This window comes from Dryobates pubescens, chromosome 21 (assembly GCF_014839835.1).
Source record: "Dryobates pubescens isolate bDryPub1 chromosome 21, bDryPub1.pri, whole genome shotgun sequence".
Classification (NCBI taxonomy): domain Eukaryota; kingdom Metazoa; phylum Chordata; class Aves; order Piciformes; family Picidae; genus Dryobates; species Dryobates pubescens.
The window spans coordinates 11,503,385-11,526,451 of NC_071632.1; the positions used below are offsets into that span (position 1 = coordinate 11,503,385).

Consider the following 23,067-nt stretch of genomic DNA (forward strand, 5'->3'; position numbering starts at 1 on the left):
TCTGTTTTGAAACCACATTTTAGCATGTTCCTTAAAACTTTCACTAGTTGCTGCAAACTGCTTTGATATATAGTATTATATACCAGTGACTCAAGCTCCATCTGTTTGGCTAAAATAATTGTACAGTTTAGTTTATAAGACTCTAAACTCTCCCTTTTGAATGCAAGACATGAAGTCCATGGGCAACTGAAAATCTAGTGGCAGTTAAAGAATAAGCACTAGTCCTCTGGTTTTAGTAGAAGAAAAAGACAAATACATGAATAGGTGCAGCATCATCCCTGTCAGGGACTGTGCAGCAGACTGAGCATGGAGAGTGGCTTCATTATATCCACATAAGAGTAAGGAAGTTTGGTCATATAGTTGTTTTGGTTTAAAGATAAATCTTATATTTTACTATCAGAGAAGCTGGCTGCTGTTCTTTATTTTACATAGCTCAGAAGACTCATTGAGAATCACTTAACTGCTTGAAGTTGCCTTAAAGTAAAGGTTTGGTGCAGAAAAGCAACACTGTAGCGCCTCCCCCTCAGTAAGTGTAGAAGTTAAAAGTGTCAAGTAGGATACATAGCAGAGAAAATATATAAGAAGTCATATGGAAGCTGTAGATTCACCTATCTCCCACTCAGTGGTTGTGGAAGTTAAACATGTCAGGTAGGATACATAGCAGAGATAAAACATATAGGAAGTCATACAGAAGCTGTAGATTTATCTGTGCTGATCTACTAGTCTCTCTGTCAGTGCAAACTTCCTCCATGGAACATATGAAAAAGGATCAATATTTCCTTCAGAAGTTAATGGCTCTGCTTCACAGAACACTCTCAGTTTTTCATAATCTATATCAGTATCTTATTCCTTATGTTAATCCCACACTTTTCATTACATACCCTTGAGACGTTAACAGAAATTACAGGAGCACCACTCTCAATCTGTATGGTTTCCACATACCTACTGCTGCAAGAATAATCACATTCCAAACAGAATACTGCCCAACTGAATATTTAGTCTCTAAGCCACACTTTCTTAAACCCTCCTGCAGCTTCATGAAAATTCTCAATCCTTATGAGGGCTTGATACTCTCTTGAAATTTTCCTGCTTTGTTTTGGGTTTCTAGTACATATGAAAGTCAGTGATAGCAGAATCCATACAAATCATCATAGTTTTCAGAGTTCCTGTAGTGCCAAACTTAACAAATAACTCTTTAAACAGTGCTTGTCTATACCAGATGACAAAGAAAACAAGCCCCAAGACTTGACAGACAAATTTGTCAGAAGAAAAGCTAATAGGAGAGAAAAATAAAGTCCATAACTCCTTATATTTCATTCTGAGGAATGAAATAAGCCATTCTGATGATGAAATAAAGAATGTAATAGGAATCCAGCCAGATGAAGCAGGAAGACCAGAAACATCCAAGCATCAACCTGCAATAGGAAGTTCTTATCACTGACATACACACATGTGGCTTGGCTTTGTCTTCATCCTAGAAGACAATCTTGGCACACCTCCACATCCTTGTTAAGATTTACAGATTCAGAGATTGCTTCGGTTTGGAAGGGACCCTCAAAGGTTATCTTATCCAACCCCTCTGCAGTCAGCAGGGCCACCTCCAACTAGATCAGGCTGCCCTGTGGAATGTCTCCACAGACACAGCCCCAACCACATCGCTGGGCAAGATGTGTCCTTTTGATTATGGACTTCAGAAAATGTTTACAGAAAGAGAATGAACTCCACAGTAGTTTCTAAAAAGGCTACTTACTGGGTTAGACCCAAATGCTGTCAATGAAACAAGGTGATACTACAACCTATGAGACTATGTATCCTTCATGACTTTGGTGACTTATCCCTCCCAAAAAAGGGGCAAACAGTTTGGATGAGGAGCTACAATCCCAGTTCCTGCTGTACTGGTGTGAGGAGGAGAAGGGAGAGGAATGAGTGTCCCTTTTTTGGGGCACTGCAAGTCCAAATAGCACAATACATCAGCTACCTGTCAGTCTTGATACAATTTCCATGTAAGAGGATTTTTATTTATTTTTTTTTAGTAGTAGAAAATATATCCTACTCTTCATCTAAAATCTTGCTTACTTGTTAATGATTTTAAACATTATTTGAAACATTTGAAATGTTGAGTGCCTTCAAGACAGAATTTTTTTCATATGAACCAAATCTGGCATTTGATTCCTTTGTCCACTCTTTGCAAACTCTAGTAAAATTTTGTCCCAAACAACATGTACTCTCTCTTAAAAAACAGGATGGACTTGTTCTATAACAATTTTAGCAGCAATTTGTGTTGTTTTACATGCTTATACTGACCACATTCCAGTGTGAAGCTATTCATACTGGCTATAACAAGTGATAGTCCTGAGTGCTGGAGTACGTCTGAGGTTTTATGAATACCGGTTTGTACTAATTGGCACTTAAATGTCTCAGCTGGTTTAAAATGTTCATTCTGTTAGGTTAGTACAATATTCTGGAGGCTGAATTCTAGTCAAACATGTCATGAAAGTGATTTCATTTATTTATACTTTTATGCTACATGGCTAACTGTTCATACAACCCATGTTTACAGTTGTGTACCATCCAGCCTCTTGCCACTGGGTGACAGCCAAAGCATGAAAACAAAAGCCCTATTCAGGAAAAGAATTCCCTGCACTGCTATACGAATATCAAGTGAATTATGCAAATCAGATCAGGAGGAGCTTAATAAAACTCTCTTTCTGACCTTTCTTATGTATAAGGAGGGAAATATGCCGAAAATCTTGAGGTAAATATCCCAGACAGGGGACTATAAGCACAGTAAATGCTCACCTCAAGGTTTAACTGGAACACTTAATCATAAAACTCAAGGATCTTTGTAAGTTGTACAAATCTACATCACACAGTCACAGTGAGTAGCAACTCTCTTGGTAAAAGACCAGCCTATTTTCTTTGATTTTGCAAGGGAATGAGAGAGGAGAAAAGGGTGCAAAAAAGTCTGAGTTCATAAAAGGAATGATGTAGAGGGACAAAACAGAAATAATACCCTAACTGTAATGAAAAATAATGTGAACATTTTTAATGTTCTCATTGTCTTTTAGAATTAATTTCTTTGATTTAGGCTATTGTTTATGACTTGAGAATAGATGTAAAAGGAGAAAGCAAAACAGGTACCTATTATATAGCACTTTAAAAAAATGCTCTGTAGCTTTACATTTTTACTTTAATGCAAATCAGTTTACTAAAGGTTTATCTGATTCCCCCCCCAAAATGCAAAAGCTTTCCATTCTATATCTATATAATTTTATATCTATATATATACACACACATATATATAATAATATTTATCACACTTTACAGTAGGGTGTAACTAACCCATGCAGCCCTGTGGAAAAAAAAACACAAGTAAAATATCTTTTAAAATCAGATTAAAATTGACTATATTTGTGTCAGAATTGCTGAACTAGGAAACAATTTTTGCTCAATATTTAAAATGCTGTGAGCACAAATAGCTTACGTCATATTTTCGCGTTCCATTGCACAAGCTCCCACTGCTTTGGAGGAGTTCACAAGTAGTGTCTGATTAGTTCCAGTTAGTAACTTCACTAGAGGTGGTATTCCACCACATTCATGGATAACTGATCGATTTCTCGGCTCTTGGCAACATTCTGCCAGTGCTCCAGCGACATTTACAAGGACTTCCTCTGGCTGATCGGTAAGCAGTCCAACCAAAGTTTCTACAGCTTTATATTCCTGAAACCTAAAAGACAGCAATAAACCCAAAGTTGTTATTTTTAATATGCTACTGTTGTAACTTCAATTGCAGAATTAGAAGTCTCATTACAATTGAAGCACATAAATTATTGTGTTGAAGAAATCACAATACAGGTAAAACGTTCCAACCAGGTCTTGAAAGGGTGGTAGAAAGCATAACTTCTCTACCTTTTAAATACATTAATTTATCTGTCCCGCCATCTGGATGCAACATCTGTGTTTGTAGCTGAAAACACACTGGAAGACTGGCAAGTACTGTGGCATCCTAGCTTCCCTCTATGGCTCCTAGTTTCCAGGACCGTCTATTTGAGCTACAAATACTCTGTGTTTTTCAGGAATCAGTAGTACATGTGTCTTTTCTATCATCCAAGAAGACAACAACAACTTTTTAGATATTGGTGGCAGAACTAGAACTCTTTCAACAAAAGTTGATCTTTCCAAGCTCGTTAATCAGTATATCAGATAAACTAACTGAGAAATGTAAATTTGTGTTTATCATCATTCAAGTCTTTGCTTAAAGAAGAGTCTCCCTCTCTTTCTTCGTTATAATTTCGAAGTACCCCTCGATTTTTAGGATTTTTTTCCCAAGATTAAACATCAACAGCATGAAACAAAGAGCAACAAATCAAGCAAACTTCCCCCCCCCGCCCCTCCCCCCAACCCACCAAAACCACCTGATTTTCTCTGGCTACTTTATCTGTGTTGAATATCAGCTGCTTCAGTGATGGAATGATGTGATCTGACTCTGCACCGGACAGGCTACACAGAACTGTTGGCTCAGGCCACCTTGTGTCCAGAAGCAGCACAGCTGCCTGCACACAAGCTGAAATCTGAGCTGGTCAGGACCAGGCACTTGTATCAGCTCACTGCTGCGTCAGCAAGAACATCTCAGCAAGGTGCTTCAGGTATAGGAAATACTGTGGAGTAGGTCTAAGATAATTTTGTGGCCCTGCAGGAACCAGCAGGGTTTTTTTAGTTCTAGCTTCTTGCCAGAATCAAGCTCATCCCCTCAGACCTACTTACATGTTTGCATACTCTCCTCTCTCTTGAATCTGTAGCGCTCTCCCATCTTGACTTTGGGTAGGGTTTACTGCCTCAAGCTTGGTACTATATAATACATGACCTCAGCTCAAGTCTTGAACTGTGCCTGGCTAGTAGCCTTTGTGTAGCGCCACACACTTGCCAAAAATATGTGAGCGGCCCCGTAAAAGTCTATTGAATTTGGACAGAATTATTTGCTATAGCTCTGCTAATAAATAAACCAGGCAAGGGCTTGTTCTCTTGTTCGAGGACAAGAAGCACAACATAGCATCCATATGGTTAAAATCTCTTGTCCTCACAGTTCAGGGTGGCCTCACTCTTTCCACCTAATGGAAACAATCTGTAGCCTGCACTGTTCCCAAGGCATGTCTGGGCATTGTCTGGGAGAGCACTTGCTGGCACAGGCCAAAGTGTGTATGGGAGGGACTGTGCTAACAGTTAAACAGCTTGGATGATCATAACAGCGCCTGAACCCTGAAAGGCTTGTTCCTGTTTAGTTTACTGGTATAGAGAAAGTCATTCAGTCCATCTCATCACAGATTGATCTAAAACCAGGAAAGCCCCCAGAAAAGAAGGATACATCATGAAAAGCCAGGTTAGTGTGCAATGAAGAATGCAAAAAGCAGGAGGACAGCAGTAGAGTATGTAAAGACAATGGCCAGCCTGTAGAGTAACAGTCTGGGAACTGATTTAGGACAGTAGAACATCAGATTATAAATCCTCACTACGAGAGTTCTGATATTTATACCTGTTTGTCCAGCAAAGTACACTAAAATGAGGGCTGCAGAAAGGGGTTACCTCTTGCTGATACTCTTTCAGCCTATGTTCTCTGTACAGAGCAGCATGATGTCATCAGGAAACCCAGTACATACTCCAGTGGAGCAGGCTTTTTATTACATAAGGTGCATGAATATGATAAATGAATTTTCAGTAAGCAGGTTGAGTATTCTCAGTCATTAAGCTCTTCCAGGAAAGGTGAAGGGTGGTAACTCTCAGATCATCACTCAGGACCCTGACACTGAGAGGTTGTAGGTACCTACGGTAGGATTCTTATCAGTTAATTCTACTCATCTGGAAGCTGGGTGTCCAGACTAAGCTACTTTGTGCAGCCCATTCTGCTGTCAGAGAGGCATTTAGGCTAATTGTCCTAGATTCCAGAATATTTCTAAAGTATAGTTCTAAAGAATATGGACCTGATGTGTATTAGGTATGCACCCCAGAACGAAATAATTTGCTCTGTCTCTCTTGATGTAAAACATTGAAGCCAAGTTTGCCAACTACTCTACCATGAATTAAGGACTCCATTTTTTAAGCTAGAGGAGTGGGGCCACATCTCAAATGTTTAGTATGCGTTAGTACACCTCCTCACTCAGTGTCCTGTACCTTAACCAATCCTCAGTGATTCCTATTGTCCCTATTGACTCTTAGGATTCTAGGAACTCAGCACCATCTCCACTGTACCCTGGAGAGGTCAGGTGGCCATTATTTAAATGCTAGAAAACATAAGTTGAACACCCAACTGATGATAAAGTATTCTTTTGAAGAATCATGACATAACCATTTTGAAAACAATAGAGACCCATACACACTGAAACTTGATAATGTAACAAATATTTTCACAATTAAATTTTTACTTTGCCACATTTTCTCCACTGATTGAACATTTCCAGATTGCTCCTGTCACAGCTGCTAGAAGTCGTTTGTTCTCAGAGTTACCAAGCAGAATGGACAGTGGTCGCAGTCCTCCATGCTGTCGAACCAGGTCACGTGTTTCTTTATCTTCTGCACACTACACACACACAAAAAACATATATATAATAGATGAACTAAGTAAAATGATGTCTTTGAAAGCCAGGTCTGTTATTTTGCAGCTAGCAAAAGCTACTACAGAAGAAAACACAAAACTTAGTGTCAGAATATGCTAACAACGCACTAAGAGAGCTTGAGAGTAAACCACCTGTGACGGTTTAGGCTGTGCCTTTAAGAAAGGATAGCTGCAGAATTCTCTAGCTGAATGTTTAGGTGTAAAAGGGAAAACAAAAGGAAGATAATTCTAAACGAATTTCATTGGTAGATGAGTGGGATGTAATTTTTACAAATTTACATTCTGTCTCAATCTGTCTTTGGTTTCTTGGCCAGAATGTGTGCTGCTGACCCTGGACTGAAATTGATGAGATAAGCATCTAACTTCTTAACAACTGCTTTAAGCTAACTGAACTTCTCCTAATATTTTTCTCCTTTTCTCTTTTCATCTAATTCATCCCCATCCGGAGGGGAAAGAGAAGGGGGAGAGAGGTTGGGGGGAACCTGGGGTGGGATCTGAGGAGGAGGAGGATTTCTGTGTTTGTTTTTTTTTTCTTTTCTGTAAATTCTTGTATATTACTGTAGATACTGTATATTTTGTATATATTCATTGCATTTCATCATTGCTTGTAAAATACAGCTACATTCGCTTCTCCGACTGTGCCTAGCCGAGCTTTTGTGGGTGCGGGTCGATTAAACCATCACACCACTACACCACCACTGGATATGCAGCAGTACTTCTATTGTCACGTTGTCCACCTTGGAGGCAAACAAACACAAAACCCAAAGCAGCACTTTGCACAGTAGGCCCTGCCTCTCTCCACTGTTTACCTGTGCAATTTAGGGCTTGCACACAAGAACAGCAAGTAGAAACTTCATTATAATATTAAATATGCAGCCAAAATGTTCTTGTAAGAATTAGCCAAAGACTGTCAACTTTTTACCAAGTAATTTGTTACACTTTAGTAAAACTATGTGTAACTACTATCAGTTACACAAATAGTAAAACCATGCAATATTAAAACTGACAAACATGAAAACAAAGGGCTAATTCTGGCTCTGAACTACTACTACCACCACTACCTTTACTACTACTAATTAAAATTGACTGATTATAGTAATACAATTACCTTAAATATGGCACTTGCACAATACATCTGAAGCTCCTCATGTTCACTGCTCAGATTATTCACAATGTTCTCAATCATGCCTTCTGTCCTTATTGCCAATCTGTAGCTTGGCTAAAAAGATAAAGTGCATCTTTTAAATGCTGTATATTAGCAGTTAATAACACTAGTAACAATAATAACAACACAGTGCTACAATTCTAGGCTTTGATATTGAAAGGTTTTGTACTTTAAGCACAAGCCATCGGAATTGCCTTGAAAATACTATTGGTGTTCTCAAAGTTGCTCAAATACATAAATACTGCAGTGCTTTTCAAATCACCTGTAAAACCAGGTACAACACCTGCTTTGCAGCCACTTTGCTTAAACAGACTTCAAAATATTCTGAAAGGTGTCCAGACTTCCTGTTCAGAGCCAAGGAATAAAAGGATGCTTCAGAAAGCGATGAAGAAGTACTTCATTAAGAGTCAAAAACAACAGATCTATTCCTAGAACTAGGCTAGAAGTATATGTTCTTAGAATTTCATTTTCCTAGTGATCTTTTCTTCCAGATTTTAACCCACAGGCATCGTAACAGGGGACCATTATTTGAGAAAGAGAAAATATCTGTGCAAGAGATGCACTTAGTGTTATTTCCAAATCTGCTCAGGTAAGAAAGTCTCAAAAACTTCATTTCACCTTCTCAATATGGACTTACTGGAGCTAAAATCTGTCAGTTTGCTGCCTCATGGAGCATGCATAAACTTGTGTAGTTCAAAAAGCTAATTCTGAAAATACAGAGAGTTTCTTAATGCAGAGCCTTTGGAAAAACAAAATAAAATCTTGTCTTCCATGTCTCCAAATTCACCTGAAGTGCAATGGGCCTTAATTTCAAGTGTGATTCCACAAATGGAGAAATAGCCACTCATCTTTTATGGCAACAGGAAAAAATACTGGCATTCAAATGAAAAAAAAAAATGAACATACTCAAAGCTGTGAAACCTGCCAAAGAAATCTGCAGAAAAATCACAAATATTTGCTCCTATTTTTGCAACTGATCAGACATTGTCTTATTGAATACACAAGAACATTATAAACCACGCTGCCCTGCGCTGCGTTGGATCTTCTTGGCCACATCTGCAGGTTAGCTTTGTAGAAATTAAATGTACTGATTAACCAAAATATAGCATCTTAAGTTGCCAAATTTATTGAGTATGATTAAATATGAGGAGGGAAAAAAATCACATACAAAACTCCAAACAAACAAACAAACAAAACCACAACAAACCCCTCCCACCCTCCCCAAACCCTCCAAATAAATGATTAAGGATTTAACTTCACTATATTTTCTTTGATGAATTACTCCCATTTTTTAAAATTAAAAAAAATATGTGGTCTTTACTTCATTACAAGCTGTGACCTTCTCAAAAAGTCTTTGAACACACAAAGCATCTACTTCCTGATAGGATAACTGCCCTGGTTTAAATCATTGTCAAATACTATTCTTCTTTTCAGTAGCCAATTCCTTTAATAATTAAAAATAATGTAGCTATACATTTATACTTACCTCTGAGGCACACTCTTGTAGTATCGCCACTACTGGGGTTAGGATGCTGGCATTGGAACATTTGAGCCATTTAGCTAACAATGGAATGCCACCAGCTTTACGGATTGCTTCTTTATTTCTGGTGCTTTTGCTGCAGCTCCAGAGTGCTAAAGCCCCGCAACGTGCCATTTCAGTATCTCGTGCTTCAGATGGTTTCACACGGGTTGACCTCACTGAATCACATTCCAGCAGCCCAACCTAAAAGAAAAACAAAACAAAACATTTTTGCTATTCTCTACTTGGAAATTTGATATTATACTGCATTTTAACGATGGTAAACACTGCCAGAAGAATCACGCATACAACATGAAGTATTTGTTGGACAAAAATATGCATGGCAAGAGGCATGGCATACAGATTTTAATGCCTACTTACCAGCTTCTTGATTCCTCCACGCTGCCTTACTATCCTTCGTTCCCGTTTGAATCTAGCAACATTAGCGATATTTTCAGCTGCCAAACATTTCAGTTCTTTATCTGGAGAGTCCAAGTTTTTCACCATGAGTTCTAAGCCCCCAAGATCTGCAATTGTTTGTCTGATGAGTCTATTTTGACTAATTTCCTTCAGGATTTTTAATGAACCAATCTAAGTAATGGAAGATGACAAAAGTTAAATGTTACTTAAGTACACATAACCAGAAAAAAAATAAATAGTTAAAATGCTGGGTTATCAGGAAAAAAACCAACTACCAACAACAACAAAAAAAAATCACAGAAAGAAACTGAAAGCCAAACTGATTTTTTTCTTCTAAAAAAGTCCTTGAAATTGAGAAAATACAGAAGTGAGAATATAAACCCTTTTTTTATACTATATAACTTTGAACACTGAAAAGATATGCTGATAAAAAAGGCATAATCATTGCTATACTTGAAAAAGCTACTTACTTGACATTTAATCTCTTCTGTATCCAGCAAATTAATCAACACTTCAAGACATCCAAGGTCTTTGATGGCCAGCTGACAAGTTTCTTGAGCCAGATTGAAATCCATCATCGCACACAACGCAATTATTGTAGCTGTTGGATTGCCTCTCTGAAATAAATAATTAACAAGTGTGGAAAGTACATTTAATATAAAACTTAATATCTTCTACTAGACTAGTAAAACTACCACTGAAGAGGAAATGTGTTAGATCATTTTGGTTCTTTGGTGTTAAATAAAGCAGACATAGTAAGAACTGGAATTATTGGAGTCTGCAAATGGCGTTAAAGATTGAAGTGACAGTGAACAGCGTAAGTGACAAATGACTAATGTGGCTTGCTGTGAATGGAGTAGAAAATTAGTCAAGTACTGTGAGTTTTGTATGAGTGCCTGCAGATAGCAAAAGAACACACAGTGAAGATACAGACATATCAGAGAAGCTATCCACATTCTTTGCATTGGTATTCACTCTGGAAGAAAACAGAGATTTCAACAGGAATCTTCCACTGTGGCCATTTCAGAGGATTGTTCTGGAATAGCAGACACTGTAGAAAGTTTTTATAGAAAGCCTTGACAAGGTGAATAATAACAGCTTGCCATTAGTGGATAACATTCTACTGAGTTATGAGGAAAACAGGGTAAGAAAAAGTTGGTTCAGTAGAAGTAGCACATATCCTCTTGCTTCAAACTGCCCTGTTACCAGTGTCCTGGGAAACAAGAAATATGACGTCTGCTTTGAATAGAGTTCAAGGCCTTTTAGCTGGACACATTGGGAGGCAACAATAAAGAACAGAATTAGCAGACCTCTTTCTAAGTCACCCCAGAGCTGTTAAGAGAAGCCATACCTCACAAAATTATTCTATGAAGAACAGGAACATGATCACAGAGAGCTCTACAGTCTAGCGTAGAGGTTTGCTTATTTGAGGCTAAAGATACAAACAATTTAGATAAGGAGTAAAGTGCAGTTTTCCATTGTGTGGTTAATTATCATTTGGAAGAAATTACTGAAGAGTGATGATAACTTTTCCAGCAGTGGAAATTTTTCAGTCAAGATTGGATGTTTTTCTAGAAGATAAGCTCTATTTCAGTCACAGCTACTAGAATAAAAGCAAGAAAAAGATCAAAGAATACACTCTGTGGTATGCAGAAAGTTAAACCATATGATAACAATGGGTTCTTTTGAACCTATCATACAGATTTACTATTAATCAAATCAGAGATGAACCCAGCTGCACATGTAGCAGCAACAGAAGCTGAAGTGCATGAGCAATGCCAACTGGTACTGATGTGGAAGTTACAACTTAGAGCACCTAGTAAATCAAACTACACTATCCACCGCCCACATGCCTCTGAATTCCAGGGAAGTTTTGGCTCCCAACCAGATCTGAACTGTGCTGCCCAAGCCCATTTCTTTCAAATGACAGTTTTGAAACCGTAAAGGACTCTGAACTGACTCTTTCCAGAGGAAAATACTTTGCTAAATCATGCATATCATACCGAAATACACCACACCGAACAACTGAGTGACGTTTGCTAACCTGAGACATGTAGGGCTAACAAAACCAGGACTTCTGAAGACTATTTCTTAAATGCAAGCAGAAACTAAGAAATATACAGTAAAAGAATCTTAACACATGCTTCTCCAGGTACCATAAGTGTAGTAGACAATCACAAGTAAGAAAATACACCCATAAGGAATGTGAGAAAAATAGTTCCAGATTGGAACTTACATCACACAAGACTTCTGCTGATCAATAAAGTGCATGCAGCTGGCTCTTCACAGATAAATTTTTCTTAGGTTTCTTGTAACCAAAGACATCCACTGAAAAATGGCTAAATATAAAGGTAATTTTTAAACACCTGTAACAGACAGTATCCTAAAGGAAGACTCCTGCTGTTTTTTAAATCATTATTGTTATCTTCACTTCAGAAGAAAATGAAACGTGTTTTGCTTTAAGAACATATTTTGATCAAATTTGAAAGTGTGTCCTAAGGAATAAAGTACTGTGACCACTTTCCAAATGTTTTCCTAGAGAAATCAGTTTATCTACACATATATCAAAGTTGAAATGGTATTAAAAAAAAATCCCTAAGATATGATTCCAAACTGACACCAAATCTTCTGTATCTCAAAAGGACTAACAGCTGGCCTCTTATGAAATTTTTGGTCTTTTTGTATAGTTTAGGTTTTGAGACTTCCTTTGCTTTGTATTAGAAAAAAAACAACCTGCAATGGGTTTTTAAAGGGCAAACTTCTCTTTTTATTATTTTACACAAATGTAAGAAGTGTATTGCTAACCTGACAAGTGATGTCTCTTCTTTTGAGGAGTGCTCCTACATGCATACCATGGTAATTAATAACTCACTTATCTCACATGTAAAAGGCTTAGCATAGGACACTTAACATGGACCAGGCTTTTGAAAAATAAACAACTCTACTGAATAAAAAACTAGAACTGTATACAAAATACATATGTATACAAAATATATATGTGGATTTGATTATTTTCTTTTCAGTTTCAAAAATGCACACATCACTTTCAGTGTTTTTAAAGCAAAAACCACAGAAAAATCCTTTTCATATGTGCTGAAGCATTAGTTCCACAAAATAAGAAATATTACTGATGGTTTCAGAAATTATTACTTGTTTCTTAAAGTTATCATCACAGTAAGTCTTGCAGCACTTACAGCACAGCTTTTAAAATGCATGGAAATACTTACTTCTTCATTAAGCTGACCAAAAAAATCAGCATTATGTTGTTACACCATTTGAAATCCAATATGTTGGATGCAAAATAGGCTCTACTGGCAGATCAACAAGCAGTTTTAAGTGCTGAAATTAAACACAGATTTAGTTTAACATGTGCCTCTCTTCCTATATAGTGGCATCATTTATATATCCACAAATTGAATGAAAACAAAACAATGTCACTGCCACACTATCAGTAAAACATCTTTTGTACAATGTTTGCACAATGTCTCTGTTATGGTACTCAGAGGTCATGGCTGAGAATCACAGAACTGTAGAGAATGTGTAGCAAAGACTTTTATTGTCAAGGTGTTTAACAAAACACTTTTACAACACAGTAATGCACAGATTAATCTAGCTAAAACTTTTAATGTACCTGTACAAAGGCAGCTGGTTTAGATGATGGTAAGATTGTACATAACATGGTATCTGTGAGTCCAATCCCACAGGTTTAGTCACCACCATACTAGAAACATGCTTACAGGGCATACAGACAGCAAGGTAGAAGACAAACTTTTGGGTGCATCCAGGCCCCCTTTTCCCTGTCGTGCTTAGGGTTCTATCTTTATCCATTTCAGAAACCCTGGGCCTTCAGAAATTCTTCCTTATGATCTCAGGGAATGCTGGATAATGCTGCTGAAGTATTCAAGTACCTTCTGACAGCTTCTGGCAGAAGTTCCTTCAAATACAGCATGCCCAACACTTGCTGCTCCAAAACCTAATGAAAGATGTCTCGGCCCATGGCATGACAGTTGGAAATAGATGATGTGTAAAGGTCCCTTCCAAACCAAACCATTCTATAATCTCAATTTATGGTGGCTCCTTAACCACAGCAGTGGTAGAAAAAAGCTACCTACTTAGCTGCTAGCATTAATATTTGGTAAAATTAGTATTTAAGGTCATCCTATCCACTCCTTAAGCCACAAAGAGTTCCAGTGGGAGTCAAAAAACCAAAATTAGCTATAGGAACATATTTCAATAATCTTAAGTGTTTCATTTTTTTTTCGCTGTAAGTTTGTTAAATGACTTTTATAATGAAAAGAACTGGCAAAGATGGTTTTGTGCTCATTTTGCAACCATTACCTCCTAAAGCAGATTAAATCATCTTGATTTTCAGTGTTAGTCAGGGCAGTTAGAAGGTTGGTTGCCCAGGATGTTGCACAAGTGCAATGTTTTTAAATGGCAATGTATCAAACAAGAATTAAATAGAAGGTAATAGGAGGCCAGAAACTCATCCAATGTTGTTTTGTAAATTCAGGAAATGAGAAGGCATGATGTAATGGGAAAGAAAGAAAGAAGAAGCTCAGAAGAGTCATTAGTGCCTTAAAAAAAGTAATGAGTAGGAAAGCAAGAATCTCATTGAGGATGAAGAACGTGAAGTGTAGAAAGCAACTAATCAGGCAAAATCATGAGCTCTTCAGTCGGCTGAAACTCATGAAGCATACAGAGAGTAAATATAAGATCACATAACCAAGAATTAGGAGGACAACACAAGCCTGTATGGAGAGAAAACCAAAATACAACTATGAAGGGAAATGCAAGTTAAAATCAAGAGGGAGAAAACCCTGTGAGTTGATGGCAAGCTTTCAACACTTGAAACCAATAATTCTAAAAGCGTTAGTAGGTCTTTTTAATGCATTAGTCTTTAGTATGTTCTATACTTAATGTAAATAGTGACACAGTAAACACTGCTTTGGATATAACTAGTCAGAAAGTACTTAGATGAATGTGATGTTTTCATACTAGCTGAGCTTAATGGAATCTGCTTATGGTACTGTGGCTGATGCCAAAGATCAAGATTAGTTTGCAGTGTTGCAGAGAAAGAAAGAATCTGAAGTTAACAATGGAACACATCATAGATATTAGCTATCAATATCAGAGTCTCATCGGGCAACAAAGCAAACTTTACAGGTGTTGTTCTTTAGACCTAAGGCTAAAGTTTATCTTGTCATAGTAACAATTCATTTTATTTACTGTATTAAGTCCTGAATAGATACCTTAATGTGCATATTTGTGGTAGCAGGCCTATAACTGAGTAACAGGAAAGAAGATTGCTGTTTGTGTGCAGTTCTGTCATACTTAGGTATAATAAAACCCTAGTTCTGCTTGTGATTACATAATATCTGAATAACAATTACAACATACTTGATAAAATTAAGACCAAGCATACCAGGTCAATGTATTTTTTACAAAATACTGAACAAACAAAATAGTTTTATGTGATATGCAAAATGAAGTAGGTCAGATTATAGAAATCTATACAGCATGTCAGAAATTTATTAACTTAATGATAAAACTCCTAGAACAAAGGCATTAAGTGAAATCCTAGACCAAGCCAGCATTAAAATATTGCCATTTCTATGAAACAAGAAAGCCAAAATTAGCAAAGGATGAAAGAGAATTCGGCATTTCTTCTTTTGGAACTTTTTGGCTTTCTGTTGAGCTTGACTCTCTCAAATCGCTGATCATTTTGTAATTTTCTGCTGGAAAATACTTCAACATTTAAATAAATGTTGATAAAGCTTAAAGAAAGACTGAGTGGTGCAGTATGAGATGTATAATATGCTTCAGCAAGGCAATTTTTCTAGTGCTAGGGAATCTCTGGACACTGAGTTTTGTTTTGGTTTAAATACTAGTTCCAATTTTTCATTTCAGTTTATAAAACATACAAGCTGCAACTTGTTAAGAGATGAGTTATGGACAAGTATAACTGAGTTATGGAATAATTCCCTGCCCTATTTCCTGAATCTTCTGGTGTTCTTTGGCTACAGCCTGGCAGTACATAAACCATACAGATTAATATAAGTAAAGCCAGTGGGGAAAAAAATCACAGGCATCATCAAAATCACAAAATCCAAAACACTGACACCAGACTAAAACCATTCACAGAAGCTGCACAGTTGTAGTTCAGATTAATACCTTGACCCTGACCCTTCACAGTGCCAGAGGTGACATGTATGTTATGACACAGGCACAGTGAGTTTAAATTGTCACCATATCGTATGAGATTGAAAAGAAATGAGACTGCAAACACAAGAATGTCTATTATTTTTTGAGTGAAGAAGGAGGTTTTGTTAGGTAACTGTTGATTCCCTCTTGAAAACTCTCCCAAGTCACATGTCCATTCTGTTAGCTTTTCTTTTCTGATTCCTAATAACTGGATTCTGCTATAGAGGAGATAAGAGTCAATGTACTTCTCGTACAAAAGCAGGAATTTGTACTTGATTGGAATACTGGAATGATTGTCCTCGTAACTTCCCAAACCTCAAACTTTGAGAGAAGCAAAGTGCTGATCCAAAAACCACAGAAAATCTGGCCAAGGTAATACATGGTATCTTAACAATTCAAGTTTAGCTTCTTGTTTCTGAAATTTCCAGTTTAGGCGTGCATTTGACGTGTGTGGACAATTTTGCAAAGACAATCCACAACACTCTGTAAAATCCTAGTTAAATTTGGAGATAAACCCCAAAAATATTTTAATGTGCACAATAAACCCACAATCCCAGTGTGTCTTCTAGATCAAATCACTGCAACAGACCTTGATTTGGGATTTAATCCAAATGATCCATCAGAAACAACTGTTACTTCAAAATGTCATCATTCACGAGAATGTGTGAGCACCGAGGTCATTCTGAGTTTTAGCTCTGCCTTAGGTTTTAGTTACCACAGACCTACCTGTAGGTTTGGCAGCTTTACTGGACTTCAAACTTCAGCTCATGTGAATGAAGGTTACATGAGGAAAAGTGTCTTCAGATAACCCTATTTAGAGAGTAAGGCTTAGATTGTCTCCAGCTACCACCAGTCTCCCAATAACACCTCCCAATAACACCATGAATGACCTCAGCTTTTCCAACTCTCCAAGGCTTCCTCTGTTTATCATGACAGCCCCTTTTAGTGCTTTGGCACTAGAACAAGAATACAAGCCCCTGCTTGTCTTTGGCCACTACATCTGAGGAAAATAAAGCATACACACATTTTTAAAAGAGCATGCAGATATTAGCAGGAAACAAGGATTGAAGGAGACAATGAAAAGGGTCTAGGATGAAATAAAGAGGACACAGTCTCAGGCTGCGCCAGGGGAGGTTTAGGTTGGATGTGAGACAGAAGTTCTATACAGAGAGAGTGACTGCCCATTGGAGGTGGTGGAGTCACCATCATTGGAGGTGTTCAGGAGGAGACTTGATGGGGTGCTTGGTGCCATGGTTTAGTTGATTAGGTGGGTTGGATTGTTTGATGAGTTGGACACAATGATCTTGAAGGTCTCTTCCAACCTGGTTTATTCTATGTAAAGAAAAAAATCCCCAAAACTTTGTAAGCCCCAACTACAGGCTTGGAGATGTGACAATGCTGCCCATAATGAAGGTGTACTACTGACCTTCTGTGACAATGTCAGACCTGCCTAAGCAATTTTGATTTTGCCTTACACTTGGCTCACACACAAAAAAACCAAATCAAAACAAACCTTAATGTTACTACAGATATTTTGATTTTTATGGATCCACTCATTTGAGAAACCAGTGGAAGTAAATCTGTGGAGGGAATTTAATGAGGTTGAACTAGGAAGGACCTGGGCCTGTATAGACTGCTGGAGAGCTCCCCCACTGTTGGCACAGACAGAAAGGACAGTGTCATTTGAAACTAGACATAAAGATTTTGCAAGAAAAAAACAAAATTATACCAATACTCTATGAAAAACAAAGAGAGAAATGTTCTCTGGAGAAATAAAACAAACTTTAAAACTGATCTTAGTGGGAGTACAGGAAAACACAAATAGATGAAGATATGGCTGAAGAACAGGCATGCACTTGAAATGACTGTGTATAGTAAGCTGTGATTAAACTGAGTCTACATCCAACGCAGAACACAAAAACAATGGAGAATGCTGTTCTCACTTCTGAAAACTCTTGGTAGCTTTCAGACACAATCATGTTCTAATTCTTTAGGAAAGGCAACTATTTGATTATCTACCAACTCAGAGTCAGACAGCTGTGGCAATTTACAAGTATTTTAGAGGTACAGTAGTTAGTGTCAAATCAGTAGCCCTTGGACTTAATTACCTGCTTTTACAAGAGAAGAATCAAACCACACTTATTTTGTATGCTTTTCTTCAGCCCTTAATTTTTGATATATGATCTCTTCTTTCCTTTTTTTGTTTGTTTGTTTTAATCAAATTCTGCTGTTTTGTTGGTTTTGTTTGAGTTTTTTTCCCCTTTATTTCTATCTTGTCTTTCATCTCATCAGCTATGAAACTCTTAGGAATGGGTAACCCTGAGAACATTAAGTAAGCTTCTGCTACACAGACATTCATCAGAGCTGGTATTAATGGTCAAAAATCAACTGGCTGTTATGAATTTTATATGTCTCTTGTGATGAAGAATGATTGTTTGCACAGTATTTTGAGGAGAGAGCTATGCAAGTCTTCAGAGTTGCCAATTATAATAATCATTTCAGTCTTCAGCATTTGCCAATATTTCCTACCCAGTAAATTTATCATTAAAAAAAGATTTCTTTTTCATGATCAACATTGGCTGGGTTGTTTAAAAATACATATCTTAACTATAAAATGCAGGTTTGCCTTATTCTTTTAATTTTTTCCCCTGAAGTAATCACATTCTTTAATGAAATTTAAAAGAAATTAAAAATCTTGGCTAATACTGGAAGATGGGAACAAAAGATGTTCTTGAACAGGGGAGAAGAGAGTGATATGAATGCTGACAGGTTAGCCAAGGTTGACAGGTTAGGCAAACATGTGCCTAGAAACACTAGCAGGTGGCACAGGATTACGTCTCATACATTTGGTATTTTCTTTAACATAGCAATCTACCATTTAGCCAGACTGCAGCAAAATATATTCTTTGTCTTGATCTCTCAGTTCAATTGAATAACCTCCTTCATATTACTCCAACATATACTCTCATAAGGGAAAAATTCCATTGTTAGGCACTCTACTAATAAGGTCCAGTAAATTACCTGCAAGGTTGGTCAGTCCTGAAAGCTGCATTTCATGGGCAAAATTATTTTATATACAAATATTTCATGTGCACTTCTATAAGCTTATTTTTTATTTAATAGCTAAACTATAATCTCAAGCAAGTCTTGACAATCTGGTATTATAATGAGAAGCCAGCTAACTCATCCACAGATTGTGGAGGGAAAAAAATAATGTGCAACATATTTCCTATGCAGATTAGGTATTTTTGTTATTAGATTCTAATATTTGCATCTATTCCACATCCAAGGTCTGGTTTCAAGAGTACAGATAAATTCTTTGATACTTTATACACGTAAAATTATTCCTAATTTGGTTATGCATCTGACCAAATTAATAACTTCTATTACAGTTGTGAAGTTCTACCCACCAGTAACTCTTCCTGTGAAAATGCAAGCAGAGTCACACAACAAAGAGTTATCTCCTCAGATTTTTCCTTTGCAGTCTTTGTTTTTCAGGAATATCCATAAACATCAAAGATTTGGGGTTTTTTTTTCTATGACTACTGCAAAACTTTTAGCAGTATCACAAGGTGTAAAATAAGTAAACAAACAATGGGTACTTTAGTGGGCACAGTGGAACTCTAATATTATATTGTTCTTGCAAAAATTATCATTAATTCTGGTGTAGTTTCACTTTAATCAGTACTTGAAGACCCATTTTATTCTTTAGGCTGATGTTTCTTTTGAGATTCTGTATTTGAGAATAAAACAGAATTGTTTTCCTACTAATCCCAAAATACAATCACTTTCTTAATCCCTGCATAATTTATTAATCTGATTTACATTTTTATAATGAGTACTAGTGTAATCTTTATAATCTGGAGTGTTTCCAGTACCACTGTAACCTAAGAAAGCTACACTTTTCCATCATGCAATAAAAACCATACTGCTTCTGTCTTCTATTTCATGCAAATTTTGAGGGAAAAAAAAAATATCTCCAAGCCACATCAGTGTCTTTACAAGTGCCATAAATCCCTAACTGGTTCACACAGAAGGGTTGCTGTGTACACTACCACCTGTTAAACCACAGGAGGGCTGAGACTGCTACAGAATCTTCATTTGCAGAAGAAAGTAATAATTTATATTGAAAGGCTGGATGCTTTCTATCACAAAGTTTTTTGAAGAAAAATACCTATTTTTCAGATATCCAAAACCTGAGACCTCAGATATGACAACTTATTTTAGACATAAACTACGACTGACTATATATTCGTGCATAGTAGGAAAGCATGCAAGCTTTAAGGATGATGGAGACTAGAACTGACTGCCCAGAAAGGTTGTGGAGTCTCTTCCTCTGGAGCCTTTCAAAACCCATCTCAACGCATTTCTGTGCAATCTGATCTAGACAAACCTGCTTCAACAGGTGAGTTGGACTAGATAATCTCCAGAGGCCCCTACCAGCTCCCACCATTCTGTGGTTCTGTGAGAGAAATCTCACATTGGAAACCGTGTATATCGAGTCTGAAACAACTCTGCACACACACACTTGACTGCCATTTAAGGTTCAGTTCTAAATGTTCTGGAACAGGTTCCTGTTTCTCCATAATAGTTTGAACCTTCCTTGCCCACATTCCCACACTTCAAACATACCTGGATTGCTTACACCCTGGTTTGCCCCAAGCCCCTGAATACCAGCTTCTGGATGTCTCTCTGTCTTTTCCCAGGGAATAAAACTATCCCACACTGTTTATCAACAGCATCTACATGAAACTCTCATTTCAGATCCTGCATCTTAAATCGCGGAAGAGCCTCCCTGCATCTTTTCACTGCCTATTTGACTTTCTGCATTTCTAACCTATACCTTTCTTCTGTCTGTGTGCAAAGAACTCAGCTGGGGGTCCACTATTCCTTCCTGTAAGCCAGCACACAGTTGCATTTCCATAATTGATAAATCTGAGTTTTCTAAGAAGAGGAAATAAACCCTGCCTGCAGTAATACTGCAGTAATACTACAATGCCTGCAGCAGCCACACCACATTGTCCCGGCTCCCAGCTCAGCTCTGTTTGCACTGCAAAGGGGAAGCAGAAGTGATGGGCAGTAGGTCTTGCCCAGCCAATACTCACTGCAAGACATGAACTGGAGGAACTAGACACACAGCTCTGATCTCTTTGACTTACATTTCCTTAACCCAATTGCCTAGAAATAAGAGAGAATTTTTATTGAGAGTTGAAGAGAATGAAAAAGGAAGAGGCAAAGACTAGAAGGAATACTCCTGTACATTCCTGTCTCCCTGGTCTGTTTGCCATCTTTATGTAGCGTCAGCCCAATACAGCAGGGCTTCCTGCCAGCTACAGAAACGTTGCTTGAACACAGCAGTCTTCCAAAGGTCCTGCCAAAAGGCAGCTGTGGAGCAGACCTGAATACACCCACTGTATCCTGCAGTTCTTTCAACCTTTTCCTTGTTCAGTGAATGAAACTGCACTGAATCATTTGTCAGATGTCCTCCTCTCCCAGCCATCCACTACGATGCAACACCAGGGCACACAGGCATCTGCAAGCTGGCATTCAAGACCATGCTTGGGGCACATCCTACTTAGCTAATGTGCAGTACCACAGCCTTTCCCCTGCTCCTGAACCTGTCAGAAGATGCAAACAGCTGGAGAGAGACAGCAAGTTCTTTCACCTGTGATTCCAAAGCAGAATAAAAACAGTGCTGTTCTGGGAATTAGGTTGTACTAACTGAAGGAAATTCAAAACAGAGATAAAATTAGTAGATATTTCACATGAAGTGTGAGATTTAACTGGTTTACAAGTCTACCCTTGAAATACAGCCAACAGGAGAATGACTTCCCGGATAAGAAACTGATGTAACTGACATGGTCCTGCAGAATCCTATCCAGAGCTCAGCCTAACATAGGTGTAGATATAAATCATACACTTTATAGGGAAACAAAACCAAGCAGTAGAGGGGCTTAAAGGATTAAAGTCTTATTCTGGAGATTGGAGTTATTCCTGGCACACTCATCAGTCCCAATTCAACCCTCAAGATCTCAACTTTATCTTAAAACCAGCATTAATCAGCGCTCAACAGCAGGCAGCACAAAGCATCGTGCCCAGATTTCTTTTATTTCTTTTACTCCTGGAGTTTCCCTTTCCACCCTACTCCTAAAACATTTCACATGTAAAATGTAGTCCTTCCTCTAGCAATCTAACTCATCACAAGCACTATTTTAATCAACAGTGTGGTATCTTAAGCGGGCTCTCCTGAGCGAATCTCACTGTTACAAACATCAACAGAGCATTTCATTCCAATTTTTTCTAATCCAGCCCCAAAAGGTGCCTAGATTCATAGAACAGTTTGTGTTGGAAGGGAACTTAAAGATCATGTGGATCCAACCCCTGCCATGGACAGGGACACCCTCCCCTAAATCAGGTTTCTCAAGGTAATTGTGCCTAGCATGATGCTGTCACCAAACTCATGGACATATCTTTGCTGGCTGTTCTTAAGTCAATGAAGGGACACAGCAGGAGGACAAATATTGTATCTTTGTTTCACAACTATGGGAAGCTTGAAGGTAGGACAAACAGCCAGACCACAGAAGTAGCTGCTTCCCAATGGAACAACTCCAACATGGTGGCTCTTTCCCAAAGAGGAGGGGGAATGGAGAAGAGCAAAAAGTCAGAAGGGAATTTCTGACACACTGGGATTTTCTGTCCATGAAGAGGTATACATATATGGAGCCTACAAGCAAGTTTGCTTTATACAGGAAGCAACCATCTTTTCAAGTTTGCATGATAATCTAACATTAGTATAAAGACTAGGGTGGCTTAAAGATTTTCTGGAAGTTTTCTGTTTGCAAGCTAATCCTTTATGTAGTCTTGCTGAACTGTGATTTGTATTTACTTTAGCAGGCATTTACAAATTGGTTGCACCTACAAATCATGTTTTCTAACTTGGCACCTCAAACATTTATTATTTAAGGCATTTCATAAGTTTTTAAGATGTGAAAACAATGTATACAACCTCTGTGGACATACAAGCCCTCTACAATTTGTGCTTCTATATAAATATTCTTGTAGATACTTAAATATCGCAGCCATAAATTTCTTTTCTCTTATGTTGCATGTGTCATGAACACTTGCCTACATGAACAAGAATGCCAAAAAATC

At 37.7% G+C, this 23,067-nt stretch overlaps 1 protein-coding gene across 1 annotated transcript in view; it reads right to left on the reverse strand.

Moving 5' to 3' along the window:
* Window positions 1–23,067, reverse strand: part of ODAD2 (outer dynein arm docking complex subunit 2) — a 59,674-nt gene that overhangs the window by 32,010 nt on the left and 4,597 nt on the right. The window contains exons 4-9 of the mRNA XM_054171196.1: window positions 10,182–10,328; window positions 9,673–9,882; window positions 9,259–9,495; window positions 7,716–7,826; window positions 6,417–6,571; window positions 3,485–3,727 (exon numbers count right to left, since the gene is read on the reverse strand). Coding sequence (XP_054027171.1) covers window positions 3,485–3,727; window positions 6,417–6,571; window positions 7,716–7,826; window positions 9,259–9,495; window positions 9,673–9,882; window positions 10,182–10,328 — 1,103 coding nt within the window. The remainder of the gene's footprint in view (window positions 1–3,484; window positions 3,728–6,416; window positions 6,572–7,715; window positions 7,827–9,258; window positions 9,496–9,672; window positions 9,883–10,181; window positions 10,329–23,067) is intronic.